The sequence below is a fragment of the Wickerhamomyces anomalus genome (genome assembly GCF_001661255.1).
Source record: "Wickerhamomyces anomalus NRRL Y-366-8 unplaced genomic scaffold WICANscaffold_2, whole genome shotgun sequence".
Lineage (NCBI taxonomy): Eukaryota > Fungi > Ascomycota > Saccharomycetes > Phaffomycetales > Wickerhamomycetaceae > Hansenula > Hansenula anomala.
Genome location: NW_017567111.1, coordinates 995,168 through 1,016,079, shown reverse-complemented (window position 1 = coordinate 1,016,079; position 20,912 = coordinate 995,168). Strand labels below are relative to the sequence as shown.

The 20,912-nt window shown below is 33.3% G+C and overlaps 8 protein-coding genes across 8 annotated transcripts; 3 read left to right on the top strand and 5 right to left on the bottom strand.

Annotated features, from left to right (window-relative positions):
• Positions 1–10: 10 nt before the first annotated feature.
• Positions 11–2,405, bottom strand: WICANDRAFT_104133 (CPSF3/YSH1 family MBL fold metallo-hydrolase; the record flags this gene model as incomplete). The annotated part of the gene is made up of 2 exons (XM_019180398.1): positions 11–2,327; positions 2,382–2,405. The coding sequence occupies 2 exons, from the start codon at positions 2,403–2,405 to the stop codon at positions 216–218; spliced, it is 2,136 nt and encodes a 711-aa protein (XP_019040192.1). The 3' UTR covers positions 11–215.
• A 274-nt stretch (positions 2,406–2,679) lies between these two features.
• WICANDRAFT_13531 (peptide chain release factor family protein) lies at positions 2,680–3,101 on the top strand (the record flags this gene model as incomplete). The annotated part of the gene is made up of 2 exons (XM_019180577.1): positions 2,680–2,781; positions 2,838–3,101. Coding segments are annotated over 2 exons (366 nt in total), but the record flags the coding sequence as incomplete, so codon positions are not given.
• A 122-nt stretch (positions 3,102–3,223) lies between these two features.
• WICANDRAFT_27987 (uncharacterized protein) lies at positions 3,224–4,795 on the bottom strand (the record flags this gene model as incomplete). Its single annotated transcript, XM_019181435.1, has 1 exon — positions 3,224–4,795. One exon carries the CDS (start codon positions 4,793–4,795, stop codon positions 3,224–3,226), a length of 1,572 nt encoding a protein of 523 aa, XP_019040190.1.
• A 635-nt stretch (positions 4,796–5,430) lies between these two features.
• WICANDRAFT_28936 (uncharacterized protein) lies at positions 5,431–7,023 on the bottom strand (the record flags this gene model as incomplete). Its single annotated transcript, XM_019181555.1, has 1 exon — positions 5,431–7,023. One exon carries the CDS (start codon positions 7,021–7,023, stop codon positions 5,431–5,433), a length of 1,593 nt encoding a protein of 530 aa, XP_019040189.1.
• A 670-nt stretch (positions 7,024–7,693) lies between these two features.
• Positions 7,694–9,295, bottom strand: WICANDRAFT_61541 (uncharacterized protein; the record flags this gene model as incomplete). The annotated part of the gene is made up of 1 exon (XM_019183197.1): positions 7,694–9,295. One exon carries the CDS (start codon positions 9,293–9,295, stop codon positions 7,694–7,696), a length of 1,602 nt encoding a protein of 533 aa, XP_019040188.1.
• A 48-nt stretch (positions 9,296–9,343) lies between these two features.
• WICANDRAFT_83261 (PIG-U family protein) lies at positions 9,344–11,631 on the top strand (the record flags this gene model as incomplete). The annotated part of the gene is made up of 2 exons (XM_019185515.1): positions 9,344–9,363; positions 10,458–11,631. The coding sequence occupies 2 exons, from the start codon at positions 9,344–9,346 to the stop codon at positions 11,629–11,631; spliced, it is 1,194 nt and encodes a 397-aa protein (XP_019040187.1).
• A 628-nt stretch (positions 11,632–12,259) lies between these two features.
• Positions 12,260–14,599, top strand: WICANDRAFT_29552 (Zn(II)2Cys6 transcription factor; the record flags this gene model as incomplete). Its single annotated transcript, XM_019181625.1, has 1 exon — positions 12,260–14,599. One exon carries the CDS (start codon positions 12,260–12,262, stop codon positions 14,597–14,599), a length of 2,340 nt encoding a protein of 779 aa, XP_019040186.1.
• A 297-nt stretch (positions 14,600–14,896) lies between these two features.
• Positions 14,897–19,810, bottom strand: WICANDRAFT_28028 (uncharacterized protein; the record flags this gene model as incomplete). Its single annotated transcript, XM_019181441.1, has 1 exon — positions 14,897–19,810. The coding sequence occupies one exon, from the start codon at positions 19,808–19,810 to the stop codon at positions 14,897–14,899; it is 4,914 nt and encodes a 1,637-aa protein (XP_019040185.1).
• Between the last annotated feature and the right edge of the window lie 1,102 nt (positions 19,811–20,912).

Here is a 20,912-nt window from a genome sequence, read left to right as displayed (position 1 = left end):
TTTTTTTGGTTTTTTAGTTAATGGTTTCAAATATATATCTAATAATGTTGAAGTAAATGTAGAAAGTGAAAGTATTCCAGGTTGCCAACGTCTAATTTATATAAGTACTTACTAAAATAGAAAAGCTATAAAAAGATCTATTCATTAAAATATCACCCCAATTAGGGTGAATGTCTATAGTACACATATTCATTAATAACGTTTCAACTTTTATTTTAAGCCTGTATTTTACGGCTTTGAGCCAATGGTGCAACCAAATCTGTAGCTCTATTCAGCACATTTTCAACTCTACCTTTCAAAACATTTGATGAACACTCAACGGTCAAATCGTAATAGTCGATTTTAGCTTCATTTTTGCCAATTTTAATAACAGCGGTTTTTCCATCTTCATTATTTGTAAATGCTTCACCAAATTGAGCTTCCAACATTGCTGTGATTCTCTTTATTCTAGTGGAAACCCTAGTATCAGCTAGTGAATCTTCCAAGTGTGAGTGATCTTTTGAGTGATCATGGTCACACGATTTTGATGATAATTTGACGGAAGCTGGTGATGAATCAACAGAAAGTAAAATTGCAACGACTGAATCTGCAATTGTATCATTAATTATACCACTTGTCCATTCAATTGTACAAATACCGTTTATCAGGTTCACTGATATTTCATCCATTAGTTTCAATTCAAATTCATCCTTATCATCAATCAAAATTTCGACATAACCAAACATTTGTGATAAATGCCATTGAATCAAATCTCTCCCAGCATCAACCCTGATTGTTTGACGTTCTTTAACGATTGTGGAAGTCAAACCAGCATATTCTCTTAAATCATCGACCTTCATTAGATTCAAATCAAAATCTTTGGAGACCAAAACACCGCTTAATGTTTCATTTGTTTGTTTTTCTTCAACGATGGCACCTAATGCCTTTGCAATTTTCAACCCTTTAAATTTCAAGTCTAACTCATCACAGTTTCTAGGGTTGTAAACTTTAACTTCTTGATCAGTTCCTTTAAATTTAGAGTATTTTGATAAAAGTGCAGATTTTAATCTACCCATTGGATTAGATTCACCATGAACAAGAATAATAGTTTTTGGATCAACCAATTCAATAAATTTGGAGTTTTGTTCATAATCAACATGAGCAGCAAATGAAATTTCCTCAATGTTTATTCTTCTTGGTATACTATTATCAGGGTTTTGGAATGAAGGAATTTGATCAGGCTCTGTCAACAAGTTCTTTGCTAATGTACCCTCAACGGAATAACCAGTCATGATGACTGAATTTCTTGAATCTGGAGCCCATCTTTCTAAAAGCTCTCTTGAAACACCATTTTGTAACATACCAGGACTTGCCACGACAACACAAGGACCAAAATCATCGAATTTATCCAAATTTTTGATGTTCTTGATGTGTTTGAACTGGAAGGGGTTCGAGTTTTGATCTCTAAACTGTTTTCTTATATTATCATTCATCATATTAATATACGTTTGGAAAACTGCCAAACATTTCTTTGCCAAAGAGGATGCATAATAAACGTTAACACCATCTAAGTCTTGGTGCTGAGACCAGTATTCATCTAAAATTAACAACAATTCTTGAGCAGTACCCAAGGCGAACACCGGTAATAACACTCTACCACCTTTAATCAAAGTTGAATGGATTAAATTTGTCAATCTGACTTCCTTCTCTAGACGTGGTTCATGAGTAGCTGTACCAAAAGTTGATTCTGTAATAAGGACATCTGGTTTTGTTGGAGGAACTTCTGCAGGGTTTAAATGACGATTTTCTTCCCTTGAGTAATCACCAGTGAATAAGAATTTCAACCCACCAATTTCAACCAGGAACATTGCAGCACCTAAAACATGACCAGCATGATAAGCAGTAAACCGTATACCATCAACTTCTATTGTAGAATGATAATCAACTGTTTCGATTTTATCAAAAGATTCCGATAAATCATCATCTGTATATAATGCACTTGAAGCTGAAGCTCCGATGGATGTGACCTTGACGAAATCACTCAACAACCAACGATAAATAGCTTTCGTAGGATGTGTCATGAAGACTCTTCCTTTGAAGTTTGTATGTTGCATAACATATGGTAACGAGGCAGCATGATCCAAATGGAAATGAGAAATCAACAAAATGTCAACTGTGCTTAGATCAAATTCATCATAGAAAGGAAGAGCAGCAATACCTGAGTGAGCAGGATGCACACCAGCATCTAACATGATGGTCTTCCCCTTATATTGGATAATATGACACGATCTTCCAACCTCATTACCACCACCTAGATTCATAAATCTAAAAGATTCGGCGCCATTGGCCTTTTGATTGCTGTTAGTGAAACGCTCATTATCTAATAAAACAATTCAACATACTGATTCGCCTTCTTTAGTGGCCATTTTCCCAATGAATCCCAGAAGTAGCTCCTTTGATGAACTGTTTGTAAAGTGTTCTTTAATGAATCAAGTTGAAGTTTTTCTAGCCAAAGAAAAAACAAAAAAAATCTGCTGGGCGTAACAAATCTTTTTTTCAACCAACTTTCCTACCAAAGAGAAGTACAAGTTCATTCGATAAAGTTGTTAAATGATGCTATTCCCTAGTGTTAAGCAGTCTGCTAGTAGGCTGTTAGCGTCCCGTCCTCTTTTGAACCGTGGTTTTAGCCTGTTTCCAAGTCTGGCTATCAAGAACAACAAACTACCACCGAGACCAAAGATTGTTGAAGATGAAATAGAGGAAAAGTTCTTGAAAGGTGGTAGAGGGCCAGGTGGTCAGAAAGTGGGTAGTGTATGACTTACTTTTTGGCTACACAGTCTTACTAACAAGAGTTTTAGATCAACAAAACCAATAGTAAAGTCCAATTAAAGCATATTCCAACGGGTATTGTGGTTACATGTCAAGAAACTAGAAGTCAAGATCAAAATAGAAAAAGAGCTAGAGAGATATTAGCTGCAAACGTTCAACATGCTTTAGATCCAGAAAACAGTCGACAAACAATCGTTCAAGAATGGAAACATAACAAAAGGGCAAGTAAAAAGAAGAAATCTAGAAGAAAATACAGGAAATTAGAAGAAGAGAAGAAGAAATTACAAGAACAAGAGTCTGGTATTGTTTCAAATGATGAAACTTCTACGGCTACAACTACACCTTCTGAACAAAGTGAAAACAAGAAATCTCCAGTTACAGATGCTTTAACTAATGCTATTGTCAATTCCGTTGACTAACCAATCCGTTGCTTCGATGGTTCAAAAGGTAAGAATATTGAACAAATACCAATGATTCCAATACAGGCACCAGAAATCCAAATAGGAACTGAAGTACCAGTATCAGCGAAATAAGCAATAACAGGTACAATGCAGGACATACCTCTCATACAAGAGATTGCTAGAGCATTACCAGTCGCTCTAGCATTTGATGGCATAATTTCTGGTGTATAAGCATAAAGGCATGAAAAATAAATGTAAATAGCCACATAAACTGCACTTGATAACCCAACATTTTGCTGCCTTGTCTTTATTTGAGTGTATCCAAAGAACAAAGCCATACTTGAAAGGCCACCTATCACCATCACGCCTCTTCTACCCAATACTGGACAATAGTACAACAAAAACCCACCAATCAATCCTCCACCCATTGACGAAGCATTAGAAATCACAGCATCTCTATAAACACCACTAACTGTCTGAGGTGAAATATTGGGACCTCTTGTAGCTAAATAAATTGGTAAAAAATTTGTGTATAATGGATACGCAATTCCCAGCAAAGTCCAAGATAAAAAGATCAATGTTGAAGACAATGCAAGAACTCTATTACTGAACAAAGTCTTTATATGTTTCCAAATGAGTCTAAAGGTAGTTTTAAATGAACTCTCTTGTAAATAATCTTCATTTGAAGTTATTGGTCCAAATGCTTCCAACTCTTTTAATGTTAATGAACAAGTCCTATTGTATTTATTTGCAATTGTTTGTAGTGTCTCGATAGCTTCCCTATCACGATTATTAGCCACCAGGAATTTTGGAGTCTCTTGAAGCTCAATAATTGTTAATCTCAGTATTGCAATAATTAGAACCAATCCACCGTTAACAAACCAAACATATCTCCACCCTCTATTACTAGCATCAGAACAATCATCCTCGCTGTGACAGATAAACTTATCTTGGCTAAAGAATAACCACGCAGTTAAAACAGCGACTGTTTGACCAATAGACCACCAGGCAGCCATTAAAGTAACAAGCCATTGATTCTTATGAGGTAAAAACTCTAGAAATATAGTTGTATCCATAACTAGATTACCACCAGCACCAGCAGCGGTCAATGCAACAAATAAACAATAAGTACCAAAATTCCCCATACAACCTGTTAATATAGCAAATATTGAACTCATGAATAACGATGAATTGAATGCAACTTTTCTTCCAATTAGATCTGCTCCAAATCCCCAAAATAAAGCACCAAAGAATAAACCTGCAAAGAAAGCATTCGAATCAGCAGGGAACCCTTGTCTATATTGATAACGAACATATTGTGCAACTGAGCTTTGTAAAAAAGTTAAATCAGAATCAACAGCATAACCCATTCCGTTTAAGCAAAATAATTTGAAATGATACCAAGTGAATCCGATTTCATCAAGGGCATCGTTTATAAGATTGATCTTGGAACGGAATGCATCATCTGCTGTATCAAAATTTGATAAATCACCTTTCTTTATAAAGAAGCTTGAGAATCTACCAGATGTTAAGCTTTCTTCATCTGATAGAGATTTTGAAGTCTTTTCAGCTTTTGCGGAACTCATGGTTGTACCTATTTCATTGAGTGTATTGTGATCTTTTAGTTTCCAAATGGGAACATGTATGCTTATATCTGGAAAAAATTAGATGAGATATCAAGTCGCAACTAAAGACTGTATTCCAAGCTTGCTCATTCATGTTAAGAATTTCAAAGAGAGATCATTAACCTATTAGATTTGTTTATTTTCTAAAGTGTTATGAAATTTCAAGAGAAGATATAAACTAAAATGTTATCAAACGTTAATCTTGAAAACGATGATCAAGGCAAAAAGCTGGGGTTCATTAAAATGTGTCACTTTGTGCAGCAAGAGGCTCTTGGGTATGACGTTTTTTTGAACTAAATGAAACTCCCCCAATTATACGGACACGGTAAACTTATTCATGAGATAGGCAGTCATTCTTTTGGTATCATCCATTCACTTTAGAGTCCTCAGTACAAAATATTGTAAGTTGCTTTCAAGTCAAGAAACTCGTGTATTTTGAAATTGAAATGGTAGGCGCACATCTTCAACACCCAGGGCATCAAACCATAAACTTTAATACTAATCAGAGATTTTTCAGTAATTTTACTACATTTTTATCCATTTTTTAAAGAAAACTAGTCTAACGTATATTATTAAATCATTTTATGCATATGAATCTAAGCAACTCTTTGTTTTGATGGCTCAAATGGGAAAAATAAGGCACACACAGCGATAACCCCAACACAGGCACCACAGATCCAAACTGGAACAGCCGAACTAGTATTGGCAAAATATGCAATCAATGGAACAAAACAACCAGTAAGCCTTGTCAATGCAACACAAAGAGCATTCCCAGTGGCTCTGCTAGCTGATGGCATAACTTCTGGAGTGTATGCGTATAGACAAGAATAATAGATACAGATTGCAACGAAAACTGCAGATGATAAACCAACGTTTTCAGCCCTAGTACGAACAGCTGTATAACCGAAAAATAGAGCCATACTAGATAATCCACCAATCACCATGACACCTCTTCTTCCAATAGATGGGCAAAAATAAAGAATTGCACCACCTATTAATCCACCGGCTGTTGATGCTGAGTTTGAAATTAAAGAATCACGATAAACACCACCGACAGTTGAAGCTGATGTATTTGCACCTCTTGTTGCTAGATAAGTTGGTAAAAAGTTGGTATATAAAGGATATGATATACCTAACAATGCCCAAGAAATTGCAATTAAAGTGGAGGAAGTTGCCATAATTCTGTTTGCAAATAAACTTTTCAAATGTTTGATAATTAATTTGTAGGTTGTCTTGATTGAAGGTTTATTCATGAAGTTTTCATTTGAAGTAACTTCACCACAAGCTTCCAAATCTTCCAAGGTTAATGAACATGGTCTATTGTATTTGGCAGCGATTCTTTGTAAACATTCAACAGCTTCTTCATCTCTTTGATTACAGACCAAGAATTTAGGAGTTTCTTCCAATTTGATGACAGTCAATCTCAAAATTGCAATGACCAGGACAATACCACCATTAACGATCCAAACATATCTCCAACCCATATTTTCAGAACCGGGACAATTATTTTTACCTTCACAAACAAATCTATCTTGACTGAAAAACAACCAAGTAGTTAAAACTGCAATAACTTGACCAACAGACCACCAAGAAGCCATTAATGTAACCAACCATTGGTTTTTACTTGGTAAGAATTCCAAAAACACAGTGGTGTCCAAAACCAAATTTCCACCAGATGCAGCAGCAGATAATGCAACAAATAAACAATAAGTACCAAAATTCCCCATCACCCCAGCCAAGATAGCAAATATAGCACTAATCAATAAAGATGAATTGAATGCGATCTTTCTTCCAATCAAATCTGCACCAAACCCCCAAAAGATAGCACCTGCTAATAAACCGGCATAAAGAGCATGTGTATCTGAAGGATATGTTTGATGGAATTGATAACGCACATAAGTAGCCACAGAACTTTGTAATAATGTTAATTGAGAATCAACAGCATATCCCATCCCATTCAAGCAAAACAGTTTGAAGTGATACCATGTGAACCCAATTTCATCGAGAGCATCATTTATCAAGTTGATTTTAGAACGTAGTGCAATATCAGAAGTATCAAACTGTGATAGTTCACCCTTTGGGGCCTTGAAAAACTTGTAGGAATAGTCAGTGGATGAACTTAAACTAGAACGTTCATCTTCTTTAGTGGTGTGTAGGATTTGTTGGGATTTCTCAACGTCTGTAGACATGGTTAACTCTTGTTGGTTAATCCTCTTGTGACTTGGAGTCTAACAAAGTTTCCTTGAGGTAAAAGGGCATTCGACGAGTTTATAAATGGGCTTCGAGTCAGTCGATCAGTTTCTGCATCTTGAACATGATTCACCAGTTTTTTTTTAAGCAGCACGTTGACAGGATTTCTTGACAATTCAACACTTTGATGGCCAAAGTCCAACAAAACAAAAGATTAAGGACATTTCAAAGGGTTGTTAAAATTTGTTCAGTAATGGGAATCTCAGTCATTGTCTCCATTAGATCCATGTCTTGAATAATGTGGATACTCTCTCTTTGGTGAGACTCTGGCTCATCAAAGGTTGAATAATGCACATGTGCTTTTTTCGAGATCCCATGTGCAACTTTTTAAGGTTTCGCGAACTTTGGCTTTGATGGTGAATTCTTGACTATGGAGATTTTTAATTGGGAAGATCTTTTGAATCAGTAAGAGGTATTATAGAGAGAGGTATTAAAGAATGCTTCATAAGCTAATAGATATCACTTTCACCCTTTTTCTTCTCAAAATTTGGTGCAAAATAGGTACAAACTGGGATTCAGAAAGCTTTTACTATTGTGTTACTACAGCAACCATTTCTATAAAACATCTAAACTTCGATCTATGATCATCTAAATAACCTCTATTTAGCATCATGCAACTCTTTGCTTCGATGGTTCGAAAGGAAAGAATAGGGCACATATCCCTATAACACCAACACAAGCACCACAGATCCAAACAGGTAAAGCCGAACTAGTATTTGCAAAATATGCAATCAATGGAACAAAACAACCTGTGAACCTCGTCAATGCAACACAAAGGGCATTACCAGTACCTCTACTGGCAGATGGCATGACTTCTGGGGTGTAGGCATATAGACAAGAATAATATATGAAAATGGAGGTATAAACAGCAGATGATAAACCCACATTCTGAGCTCTAGTACGAACAGCTGTATAACCAAAGAATAAAGCCATACTAGAGACACCACCGAAAACCATAACACCTTTTCTTCCTATAGATGGGAAGAAATATAAAAGTCCACCACCGATTAAACCACCAGCTGTTGATGCAACATTGGAAATCACAGAATCACGATAAACACCACCAACTGTTGATGCAGATGTTTCAGCACCTCTAGTAGCCAAATAAATTGGCAAGAAATTTGTGTATAAAGGATATGCAATACCCAACAAGGCCCATGAGACAGCTATCAAAGTTGAAGATATGGTCATGATTCTGTTTGCGAATAAACTCTTTAAGTGTTTAACAGTTAATCTATAAGTTGATTTCAATGAAGAGTTCTCTAAAAAGTTTTCATTTGATGTAATCTCACCACAAGCTTTCAAATCCTCTATAGTTAAAGAACATGGTTTATTATACTTTGTTGCAATTCTTTGTAAACATTCAACAGCTTCTTCATCCCTTCTATTACAAACCAAAAATTTAGGAGTTTCTTCCAATTTGATAACTGTTAATCTCAAAATTGCAATAATCAAAACAATAGCACCATTAACAATCCAGACATATCTCCAACCCATATTCTTTGCTTCTGGACAATCATCATAACCGCTACAAACATATTTATCCTGACTGAAGAACCCCCAAGTGATCAAAACTGCAACAACTTGACCAATTGACCACCATGAAGCCATCAATGTAACTAACCATTGATCCTTACTTGGTAAAAACTCCAAAAACACTGTAGTATCCAAGACTAAATTCCCACCAGATGCAGCTGCTGATAATCCCAAGAATAAACAATAAGTTCCATAATTCCCCATAACACCAGTTAAAATTGCAAAGATTGCACTAATCAACAATGAAGAATTGAAAGCAATTTTACGTCCGATTAAATCAGCACCAAACCCCCAAAATACAGCACCAACTAAAAGTCCAGCATAAAGAGCATGAGTATCTGAAGGATAAGGCTGACGATATTGATAACGGACATAAGTCTGAACAGAACCTTGGATTAAAGTTAATTGAGAATCAACTGCATACCCCATCCCATTCAAACAAAATAATTTAAAATGATACCATGTGAATCCAATTTCATCAAGGGCATTATTGATTAGATTTATCTTTGCACGAAGTGCTACATCTGATGTGTCAAATTTTGATAAATCTCCCTTTTGAGATTTGAAGAAATTGTATGAATAATTTGAATCAGTTGATAAACTTGATTGTTCACCTTCATCTTGATCAAGTAAATTTATTGATTGTGGGGTTTTCTCTGGATCTTTACTTGACATTTTTGCTGTCTAAATGTGTGTTTAAGTTTAGATTAAAGACTCGAGAGCATGGGTATTAAAAAGAAAATGTACTTTTTCTCCAGTTTATAAATGTTTTTTGCTCCCTTGTTAGATCAACGTTGAGATTTTTTTTAGCATTTTTGTAGATAACTGAAGCAGCACTAGCAGATCATATCAATTTCTTTCGCCTATTATCAAACAGTGTAAACAAAGAGGTAAACGAGCCTTATGATACACAGCTGGCTCCTTATCTCTCTCTAGGGCTCTGCCTACATCCCACTCACTAACACAACCAGCCAGTGGGCCTCCAATTGCCGGAACCAAAGAGCAACATGGTCTTTTTTACTCTTTTGACTCCAAGCATTGACGTCGTCGAGGAAGATCTTTTTCCGAGATAACTCTATCTACTTTGGGTAAAATTTTGATAACAGGGACACACCATAGTTAAGAGCCTCAGAATAGTGAGTTTTGAATAAACAATACAGGGATAGCAGAGAGGATAATTTAATATCACTAAAGATTAAAGATTAGAGATATAATTGCTTCGTTACTTAACTTAAAAAGAAAACTATTTCTTTTGTTCATGTGTATGACTTCCCTAGTTCAATGAGGGTTTATTTGCCCGTGCAATTATGACAGATATAAGCTTTAATCAACATAAACATTCTATCATTGATGGAAAAATCAAAATTTGATTGAACTAAGTTTTATTTTAGGCCTGTCGGTGTTCTCATGTAAAAATCAGAACTTTTTTTTCCAGACTATTTCAGGTCGAAGCTCCAATTTGTTCTTTGAATTAAGATTTATTAGGTTGATAAAATTTCTAATCATCAAATTTTAATAAAATATTAAGAAGCCAAAACACCATAAAAATCCATGATAAATCAACTCACGACTAAAAAATAAGAGACCTGAAACCACAATAGTAGTTATAGCAATCTTTATCTTATTTATAATGATAATTGGTCAAATTACATATTAGAGGATATGATTACATAATATTTGTGAATTTTGTGTGTAGCTATTACTAATCCATTAGGTAATTTTATGACACGAAGCATAGATTTTTTTAATGGTCAATTCATGAAAACATCAACACTTCATCGAATGAAGAGCCAGCTCACCCATATCCAGCATCCAAGATGTTATCACTAGATAAGAGAGTCATCATACTTGCATTTGTAATAAGGTTTGGTATATTCATAATAGCACCAAGTATAGCTAATTCGTTAGAAGAATCAATTGAATTCTCAACTTTGATTACATCTTACAAATCATTAAAAGAGGGTCTTTTCCTTTATTCAAATAATATAAACCCGTACGATGGAGGTGTGGTACATCATCAACCTTTGTTGATCATATTGTATCAATATTTTCAAGATTTTGATCAATTATTGTATTCAATTGTTGATAGTTATATTGTTTATTATTTGATCCGTATAAGTGCAAACATATCATCAAAGAATGAAACTATTTTTTTCAAACCTTGGATTGTTGGTTTGATTTATGCATTAAATCCACTAGCTATTCTAAGTACATTGAGTAAATCTACTGTTTTGTTTCAAAATTTCTTCATTGTGTGGACATTAAACTCTGCTTTAAATAATGATGTATTTTTAACAGGTGTTGGTATTAGTATTGCTTCATATTTATCATATCATCCAATCTTTTTAGTGATTCCATTGATCAAATTAATTCATCAAAACAACAATGGTCAAAATCAAAAAGTATGGCTGTTTTTGGTTTCAACAGTGATATCGTTAGGTTTATTGATTGGATCAAGTTTCTACATCTTGGGTCAAGATTGGAAATTTATTGAATCAACTTATGGAACTGTGTTAAAATTTACTAAAATTGCCCCAAATCTAGGTTTATGGTGGTATTATTTCACTGAAATGTTTGAATTTTTCATTCCTTTCTATAACTCAGTGTTCAATTTATACAATATTTCATTTGTTTTACCATTAACAATCAGATTGAATGGTATTTTTGCATTTATTTTAAGTTGGGGTTGGTTGATCTTCTCTAAAAGTTATCCATCATTAGGTGATTTATCACTTTACATCTCATTGTTGTTTTTATTAAAACCTGTTTTCCCATTCTTGAGATATCCAGTCATTTCCATTTTGTTATTATTACATTCAATCATATTGTCACCAATTTTTTACCATCTTTGGATTGATTTAGGATCTGGTAACTCCAATTTCTTTTATGCCATCACATTGGTGTACTCCTTGGGTATTATTAGCACATTGGTTGACTTCACATGGGGATATTTGAGATATGAATATGACTCTGATGAGTCAAATGTCAAGTTAAAAGTTACTCAGATTTGATTTTTTTTCATCAGTACTTGCTTATTATGATGTGTCTCTTAACAAAAATGACATAGTGACTATTAAAAACTGCTGCGGGCTTTGAAAAACAGCATAATATAATTAATAACATGCCCATTTAAAGGCGATTGATGTAGTCTATAGAATGAGGGCTATTCAGTGATGTGGTTTATAATTAAAAAAGTCATCATTCATAGAAGTTTGCCTATATAAAAGTGTAATTTTGGCTGCTTATTTTTAGGCCTTTAAAAAAAAATAAATACTTCGAAGTCCATAACGTCTTGAAAAATGCCTTTAGAAACGAACAAACAGATCAAACCAATTCGGGAGAAATCAGTGAATCATCTATTTCATACCCGTTCCTGTACTAGAACTTGCTGGATTACCATTTGCTAGAGATTTTACAGAATTTATCTCAAGTCAACAATAACCTATTCCACTCAAAGGATAGGTTTGAGAAAACAAATCATCAGATAACTACAAGAACTGTTGGTAAAAAAGATTTTAAGCTCTCTACAAACCACTTCTATACTCTTCTGGGTCACTTCTATCAAATTTGAAACCAACCACTAGAGCTCTCATTAATTAGCCGCCGTGATAAGATAGTGTCAATAATTTATATTCAAAGATGAGTGAAGAGCAAAGACTACCAGAATCCTTAAACGACTCGCAGAAGGCGAGACCAAATGCCAAACATGTCTCCAGAGCTTGTCTAGAGTGTCGTCATAGGCACTTACGCTGTGATGGACAATACCCAAAATGTGGAAGATGTACTCAACATGATAAAGAATGCTCATATGTTAAAAGTAATAGAGGAGGATCAAGAAAGAAGGGTGTTAAAAAGGCTAAACCGTCAAAAACTGATATAACAGATGTTGATATTGAAGTCCCAATACTGCCATGTATACCAAACAATGGTGGACCTGTTGATCACAATGAAGCAAACTGTCCAAATGGTCATGATAAAGAATCTTGCTCATTTTTGAGAGATGGCTCTCAGCTCAATCTACCTTGCACTAAAAAGCAAAAAGCCAATACGATTCAAGAACGTGGCGAGCAAAATGTTAACATGGAACCATTTCACAAACAACCTTCAGCTGCTGGTAGAAAGTTTTTAGATCAAGTTTTTGATAATTCATCAATAATCAACAATTACTATACAAGATTCCACGTTGCACACCCATTATTACCATCTATCGATGAAATTGACAACTTTTTACTATTATCAGATGAGCCTAGAGAACTATTAGCAGTTATGAAGCTAATTGGTGATGGTTACACAAGTTCTAAATACTCCAAAAATATAAACCAAGTTTTTGATATTGTCATTGAAATTAATGGATTGATTGAAAAAAAACCGAGGGATTTGATCACTTTACAAACATTGATACTACTGTCGCTTGTTTGTCATATATCTGCTCTCCATGATCTAAGCACATCAATAAGGAAAAAATGTATGGAGTTGGCTATCCATTTGGATATAAATAATTTGGATATTGAAAGATTTAAAGGTGATATAGACATTAATGGTAACTCATTAAATAAGAAAGGAGCTTCTTCATCAGCTGTGAATGGATTAACACCAACAGGGTCAGTGGATGAGCTTAATGTTAACTTTTATAACACAAAAAGGGTAAGGAACTTAGAAGAAGAAACACTCAAAGATTGTGCAAGAAGATGCTTTTGGGAACTTTTCTTTTTGGATATCATTATTGGTTGTTCAGATGGTAAAACAGTCTCCTCATTAACATCTTTGGAATGCTTTGTAAACTTTCCTAACAAACCAGATAGATTTGAATTTGATTATGAAACAAGAGCACACACTTCAAAGCTTGTTGATGATTCTGTTCGGTTAAATAACATCATTTTTTCAAATGTTTCCATTGGTCATCAATATACTAAATTGAGTGCATCTTTATCCAATTGGGAACTAAAATTTTCAAACCCAGATTTTTACAAATTACCTTATTTGGTTGACGGGATGGGTCGTATAAATAATGGTGTGCATCAAGGTATTTTGATGTTAAATTATGCGAAAATTTTCACTCATCGTCCGTTATCATTTTTGTGGAGACCTGATATACCCAAGAATTTAAAATGCGTCGAATTCTTGAATGATCAATTGAACAAAACAGATGATAACTGTCAAGATCTACCATCAGATAAAGATTTAATAAAGTCCAGAAAGATTATTGAAACCAGAAAGACCATTGATGCTGCAAACTCTATATCAAAGACATTGATTGATACAAATCCTCTAGATATTTTGAAAAGAACTCCATTAAGTGCATGTTCTTTGGCTTTTGCTGGTTTAGTTCATTTATCGTCATACCTTTGGTATTCACAGGTGATTCAAAGTAAAGATCCAAATTTAGGATCTTTTAACTCGAATGAATTGAATATTTATGAAGAGTATTTGAAATTGGAATTATCTGGTATCTATCAAATTTCATCACATTGGTATTTAAGTTCAAAGATTGCAAACTATTTATTGGAAAGTATAACCAAATTATTGCCTGATTTAGCTGATAAACTACATTCTCATTTCCATAATGATGCTAATTATGCAAATGTTAGAGCTCAAAAAGAGGATGAGAATGAATTTGATGCGTCAAGAAGCATAAATTCAACAAATATTGATAATTTGTCAATTTCAAATAACAGCGAATCCACACCAGTCAATCATGTCTCAACACCACTTAATGGTTCATCAACACCTGGCACGGATTTCAATAGAGGCTTCCCAAATGATCCAACCTATTCATCATTAAATCTGAATACTGTTCAGCAGTCAGATTTACCTTGGCCAAATTCCGAAGAGCCAATGTCTCCACAATCTGATACTGGTTGTAATTGGATTGATAAAAATCAATTGGACTTTGAATTTAATGATTATAATTTCGCTGAATTTGATTTGAATACGATCAATGCTATTGATGATATGATCAAAAATGCAACTACAAATTGAAGCTGTTTATACTAATATGATTTATGATTTTACCTTTCCTCCATGTTTTACGATTATTTAATATACTATTTATAAAGAGTTAATACAAGATGTTGATACTTTGAGATACCCAGGCCTACATAGTAACTTCACAAACTTCTAAAATATAATATTTAATCAAAAAACAATAATTATATTACTATCCGAATACTTTCTAAAAATATAATGTAAAACCAACGTATTTTTTTTTTGTTTTTGATACTGTTTTGTATAAAATTCCTTTTTTTATCTTTTATCTTTTTAATAACCCAGACCTACCTATTTGTTGACCTTTTTAGTGTAGGCTTCCTTTGCCAATTGAACTAAAACTTCCAATTCACCACTATCTTGACACATACTGAAGAATGTTGATGAAGCATTCTTAATCAAATTGTATGGATGATCAAATTCAATAACTTCACCGGCATCCATAACTAAAATCTTATCATAATCAATAATAGATCTTAATCTATGAGCAATAGTCAAAATTGTACTTTCTGAAAATTCTTGTCTAATGGTTTGTTGAATTCTTGAATCAGATTCATAATCAATTGATGCAGTAGCTTCATCTAATAACATGATCTTTGGTGATCTTAGCAAAGATCTAGCAAGACACATTAATTGACGTTGACCTTGAGATAAATTACCACCACCTTCTGTAATTTCATTTTCCAAATTCAAGAATTTGTTAACATTTTCATCTGATGTTGTGGCATTTGAAGTGTTCAAAACTTCATTACTTGTAATCAAATTGACCCTTCTTAAAGCTTCATAGATGTTTTCATCATTATAACTGTTGAAAGGATCTAAATTAGATCTGATTGTACCTGTGAATAATGTTGGATCTTGTGGAATGATAGTAATAGCTTGTCTCAAAGTTTTCAAACCAATTGATGTGATATCAACACCATCAATTTTGATATAACCAGTTTCTGGATCCAAAAATCTAAATAATGCAGTGATAATTGTAGATTTACCAGCACCTGTTCTACCAACAATACCAATCTTATTATTTGGTTCCACTGAAAATGTAACATTCTTGATAACTCTTGGTAAAGTTGGAGCATAACGTAATGATAAATCACTAACTTCTAATCTACCTTGATCTGGCCAATTTGCTGGAGGTTCACTCTCTGGTAAATATTCAGCAGGTTCTTCTTCAATATCCAAATATTCCTTTAATCTTTCCACAGAATTCATGGTCATTTCAACGTTAGCATATAATCTAACAACCCATAATGCACTTTCATTGAAGGCAATAGCATAAGATAATGAAATACCTGCTAACCCTGCATCAATCTTATTAATGTTGTACAAGACAAAAGCACCACTAAAAAAGATAACCAATGAACCAACTAAATCATTTCTAATACTTAACCATCTATTTGTGACCCACATATAGAAGAATGGTTTATTATTATCATCAATCTTGACCAAATTTTCTTGCAAGAATCTACGTTCCATACCATAAGCACGAATAGTACTAACACCAACCAAAGTTTCACTAAAATGTTGATGGATTGGTGATCTTGTAATTGATTCATATCTTTTCAATTCTCTTGAACCATTCAAATAAAAGAATGCAATTGTATAATACAAGGCAACAATTATAACAGCTAAAAAGATGAAACCTGGAGTAATCACTGTAATTAATGACAAGATGAAAATAACAGAAATGACACAAGCCAATGCACCATCAGCAAAAGGAACCAATTCTTGATCAATAGATTCAATATCTTTTGAAAATCTATTCATAATTCTACCAATTGGTGTTGAATCGAAAAATCTTAATTTTGCTCTTAGGACTCTTAATAAAACTTTTTTGAAAATTCTTGAAGAAGCTCTAATACCAGCTAAAAACACCATGATAACTCTGAATGAAGAAACTGCAGCATAAGTGAAACCTAATAATGCATAAATAGTGATATAGAAAATAGATTCATTTTCAGTCTTCATAACTTCAACACTATTTTTAACAACATGATATTTCAAAATGAAAACATTTAATGGTTTTGTAACAGATTTGATCATTGTGTTTGAATAAGTATTTGATTCCACAACTGAACCCATGATGGATAAACTATTCTCCATGTTTTTAGCCCATGCACGAACCCACCAAGATTGACCAATATTTGAAACTTGAGCAACTGCGAAAATTGATAATAATGCAATAACAATTGGGAACCCACCAAAGACATTGAAATACCATTTATAAACTTCACCAGAAACAACACCTTCACTTTTAGTTTCTTCTTCAATCAATTTACCCTTTTTCAAATTTTCCAATTCTTCAGCTTCTTCATCAATTAAAGTTGGTTTTGATTCTGATGGATTTCTCAATTTTTTAGCAACATTTTCACTAACTGAAGAATCATTTGATTGAACATCTTTTAAATTTAATGAAGAATTAACTCTTGAAGCCATAACACTTGATTTAATCATTTCATCATCACCCAAGGCACCAGCTTCCAATAATTCATGAGGAGTACCTTGATGAGTAACTTTACCATTGTCCATAACAATGACATATTCAGCAGATTTAATTGTTAAAGCAACATTATGAGAAACTAATAAAACAGTTCTATTTGCCATTAATGGACCAGAAATACAATTTTCATAAATATGAAGAGCAGTATGAGAATCAACAGCACTTAAACAGTCATCCAATAAGATATGTCTTGAATTTGAATACAAGGCTCTTGCTAATGAAACTCTTTGTTTTTGACCACCAGATAATGCAATACCCTTTTCACCAATTTCAGTTTGATCACCAGCTTTCAAGATTTCAAAATCACGAGTTAATCCACAAGCTTCGACAACTTTATTATAACGATCTCTATTGAATGGAGCAGCGAAAATAATATTGTTTCTAATTGAATCATTTAATAACCAAGCAGCTTGAGAACAATAAGCAACTGATTCAGTATAACCGTCTTTATCAACTTCTAAATCTTCTCTAGCATTATAACCTGGCAAGTAAATTTCACCTTTTGTTAATTCCATTTCACCTAATAAAGCCATTAATAATGATGTTTTACCAGCACCTGTTGGACCAATGATGACGTTTAATTTTCTCAATTTGAAATCGATTGTTAAATCTTTAATCTTGAAATCGACATCTGATTTTGAGTTCCAACTAAATGAAGCATTTGCAAAACCAATCTTGTTATTGTTATTGTTCTTCACAGCAGTCAATTGCTCATATTTTGTTGATTCTTCTTCATCCAAGAATTTTTGCACACGATCTAATGAGACTTTTGATTGAATGGCAAAACTCAACATATCACTAATTTGATCTAATGGATTTCTTAATAAATTAAACAAAGATAAAGCAGTGAATGCAATTGGAGTGGTTAAAGTTTTATGAGAAATGAAAATATAACAACCAAATGAAACACAAGTAACCACAGTTGGTGTGATATACCAAACAAAAGATGAAGCAACCCACATAAATGCACTTTTTTTCAAATAACTTAGCTCTTCACGTCTAATTTTTAAAATTTGATCTGAAAATTTATCTTCCCATGCGAAAAATTTAATAATTCTAATAGCTTGGAAAGTTTCATTTAATTTTTGAATACGTCTATCAGTAACTGACAACATTTTCTTTTCCAAAGTACCTAAATATTGAGCCAAAGTATAATTAACAGGAGCCAATACAATGATTGAAAAAGCACCAACTAAAGCACTCCAACCTAATAAATTGAATAATAAATAGATTGAAACGAAAATCATAAAGATTGCACCAACAAAAGCATGTAAATAAGCACAAACTTCACTAACTTTAAAAGCATCAACAGCCATTAAATTAATGATTGCACCAAGATTAGCTGAGGTTTTCTTGGATTCTTCATCACCATCTTCTTTATTATCTGATTGAGGATCTTTATCTTTCTTTTTATCATCATCCTCATCTTCAGTTTTTTGATCAGCAGCTGATAATTTTCTTCTTAAAGCCTTTGCATAAATTTCACCAATAATAATTGATTTAATTCTAATACAAACTCTTCTCCCCAAGAATAAAGCTTGACCTGAAGAGACAGAAGCTAATAATTTAAAGATAAACATCAAGAAAACATAGAACCAAGCCAAATTTTTAGAAGTTGTTGTTGTATCATCAACATATTCTAAAATTTTTTTCAATAATAAAGTTGGAGCAAATAAAATAATTGTCTCGACAATTGCCCAAAATCCCATAATTAATAAGTTATTAATAAAATATAAGATTAATCTATTTGAAAATTTCCAATTTTTTCTTGAATCACTATATTGTTTAAAACTTTTTTGAACATAATAAGAATAATCTTCTAATCTTAAGTCCCAAACTTGTTCAATTTTCAAAGATTCTAGATATGATTGCCAAATCATTGGATCCACCCAACTAAATGTGATGAAGCTACTTAATCTTGTTATTGGTTCTGGAGCAGGGGTTGAGTTTTCATCAGTGATGTAGATGAATGGAGTTTTATAACCGATTTTAGAAGTTAATAAATTGAGAAATAAGATGGAGATGATGATGAAATTTGTATAATAATGGATTGGAGATGATGTGTTACCAATTAATGCACTTCTGAATGATATAAAACTTGGGAACCATAAAAATAGATAAGTGACAAAATTATTGACCCATAAATTTGGAATTATATTGATCAATTTCTTAAAAGAATCATTTAGGTTTGATAATCTTATAGTGGTTAAGATTAATAACCATGACCATAATGCTATGTTTATAAAGATTGCAGTTGAATTATCATCATTCTTATTGGAAAACTTGGTAGAATTTAATGCAATTTGTATCAGAATCAACAATTCTTCAAACACGACTCTAAATTTCTCAGTTTTAGATCTTGGGATATATTTGATTGAACCATGAGGTTTACCATTTAGCTTAACCGGTGGCAATGACGCTATATCGAAATGAGTGTTTTTAATCTTTTCAGTAAATTCCTTGTCATCACCGTCTAGCAATGAGCCATGGGATTGATCATTAGCAGCACGTAGCAGCGGTTCGTATTCATTTGATAGACTCTTGTTCTTGATGGATAGATAATTTGCAAGGGATTTCCCTAATATTATGGCTCCTGAAGCTGATAGGATGGCCAAAGGCAGGGCGGTTTCAAAGTACTTGACCCTCGCGCAGGGCGTGAGGTCGTCGTAGTGCCAGGAGCTGTTGCAGTGCCAGGGAGAGTCCATTGGGAGATGCTGGAGGTGAAGGTTCTGGTGCTGGAGGTGAAGCTGAGGGCCTTTGCTGTTTTTATAAGGATGAAAAATTGCAATTATTTTGGAGATGCAGCCTCTTTGAACTGATCGGCACACGCGATTGAAGGCTTTAACTGAAGGATTTCAAAGGTAAAAGAATGGAATGAGTCACTGTTAAAGAGGAGAATAGTAATAGTAGTAATAATAGATTATGTTATTATGTTATTCTCTAGAGTTTATAACTTTTGCCTCATGGCTCTATCAAAATTTTCACTTGTGCTCCGTGTTAAAGCCGTGGAAATCATCATAGATAGGTCAAACCACAATTTTACACTTTTATTTACATTTCTACACTTTTTTTCACAGAATTTACATCTTTTTCGTACATTCATATTCTCTTTTAACTTAAGTACTTATAAATTTCAATAACATATCTTTTTTTCATACATATGCACCCTCTTTTTTTCAGTCTAAGCCCTCTTTCAAACATCAATAAAGACTTCAAAATGAGTAGACAAGATTCACATTCAAAGTAACACACACATCATATAAAGTAGCAAAAATAAAACACAAGGAAATCAGCATCTAAGCAGAAGTAGCTTCTTCTTGACCTTCATCAGCTTCACCTTCTTCAACATGTCTAACATCAACAGCAACACTAAGTTGTAATTCCCTTTCTTTAAACAATTTACCTTGATATTTAGCAACTTTATCATCAATTTTTTCATCTTCACCTAATTTAAATTTAACAAATGCAAAACCTTTATTTTTTTTAATTAATTTACCTTCATCTTCTAATTTTTTCAAAATAAATTGAGGTAATCTTTTAAAAGGTACACTAACCCATCTAACTTCTTCACCTTCTTCAGTGAAAAAATCTCTCAATTCTTTTGCACTTGTTTGGAAATCCAAATTTTTCAAATAAATAGTATCATTAGATTTAGTACCTTTTTCAAATGGGATTTTTTCCTTCTTGGTGATGGTCTTTTTTGGTTTTGGTGCAGATGTTGATGATTTTTTAACATCAGTTTTTTAGTTTCATCAGCTTTTTTAGTTTCATCATCATCATTTGATGATTCTTCCTTTGGAGCTGGAT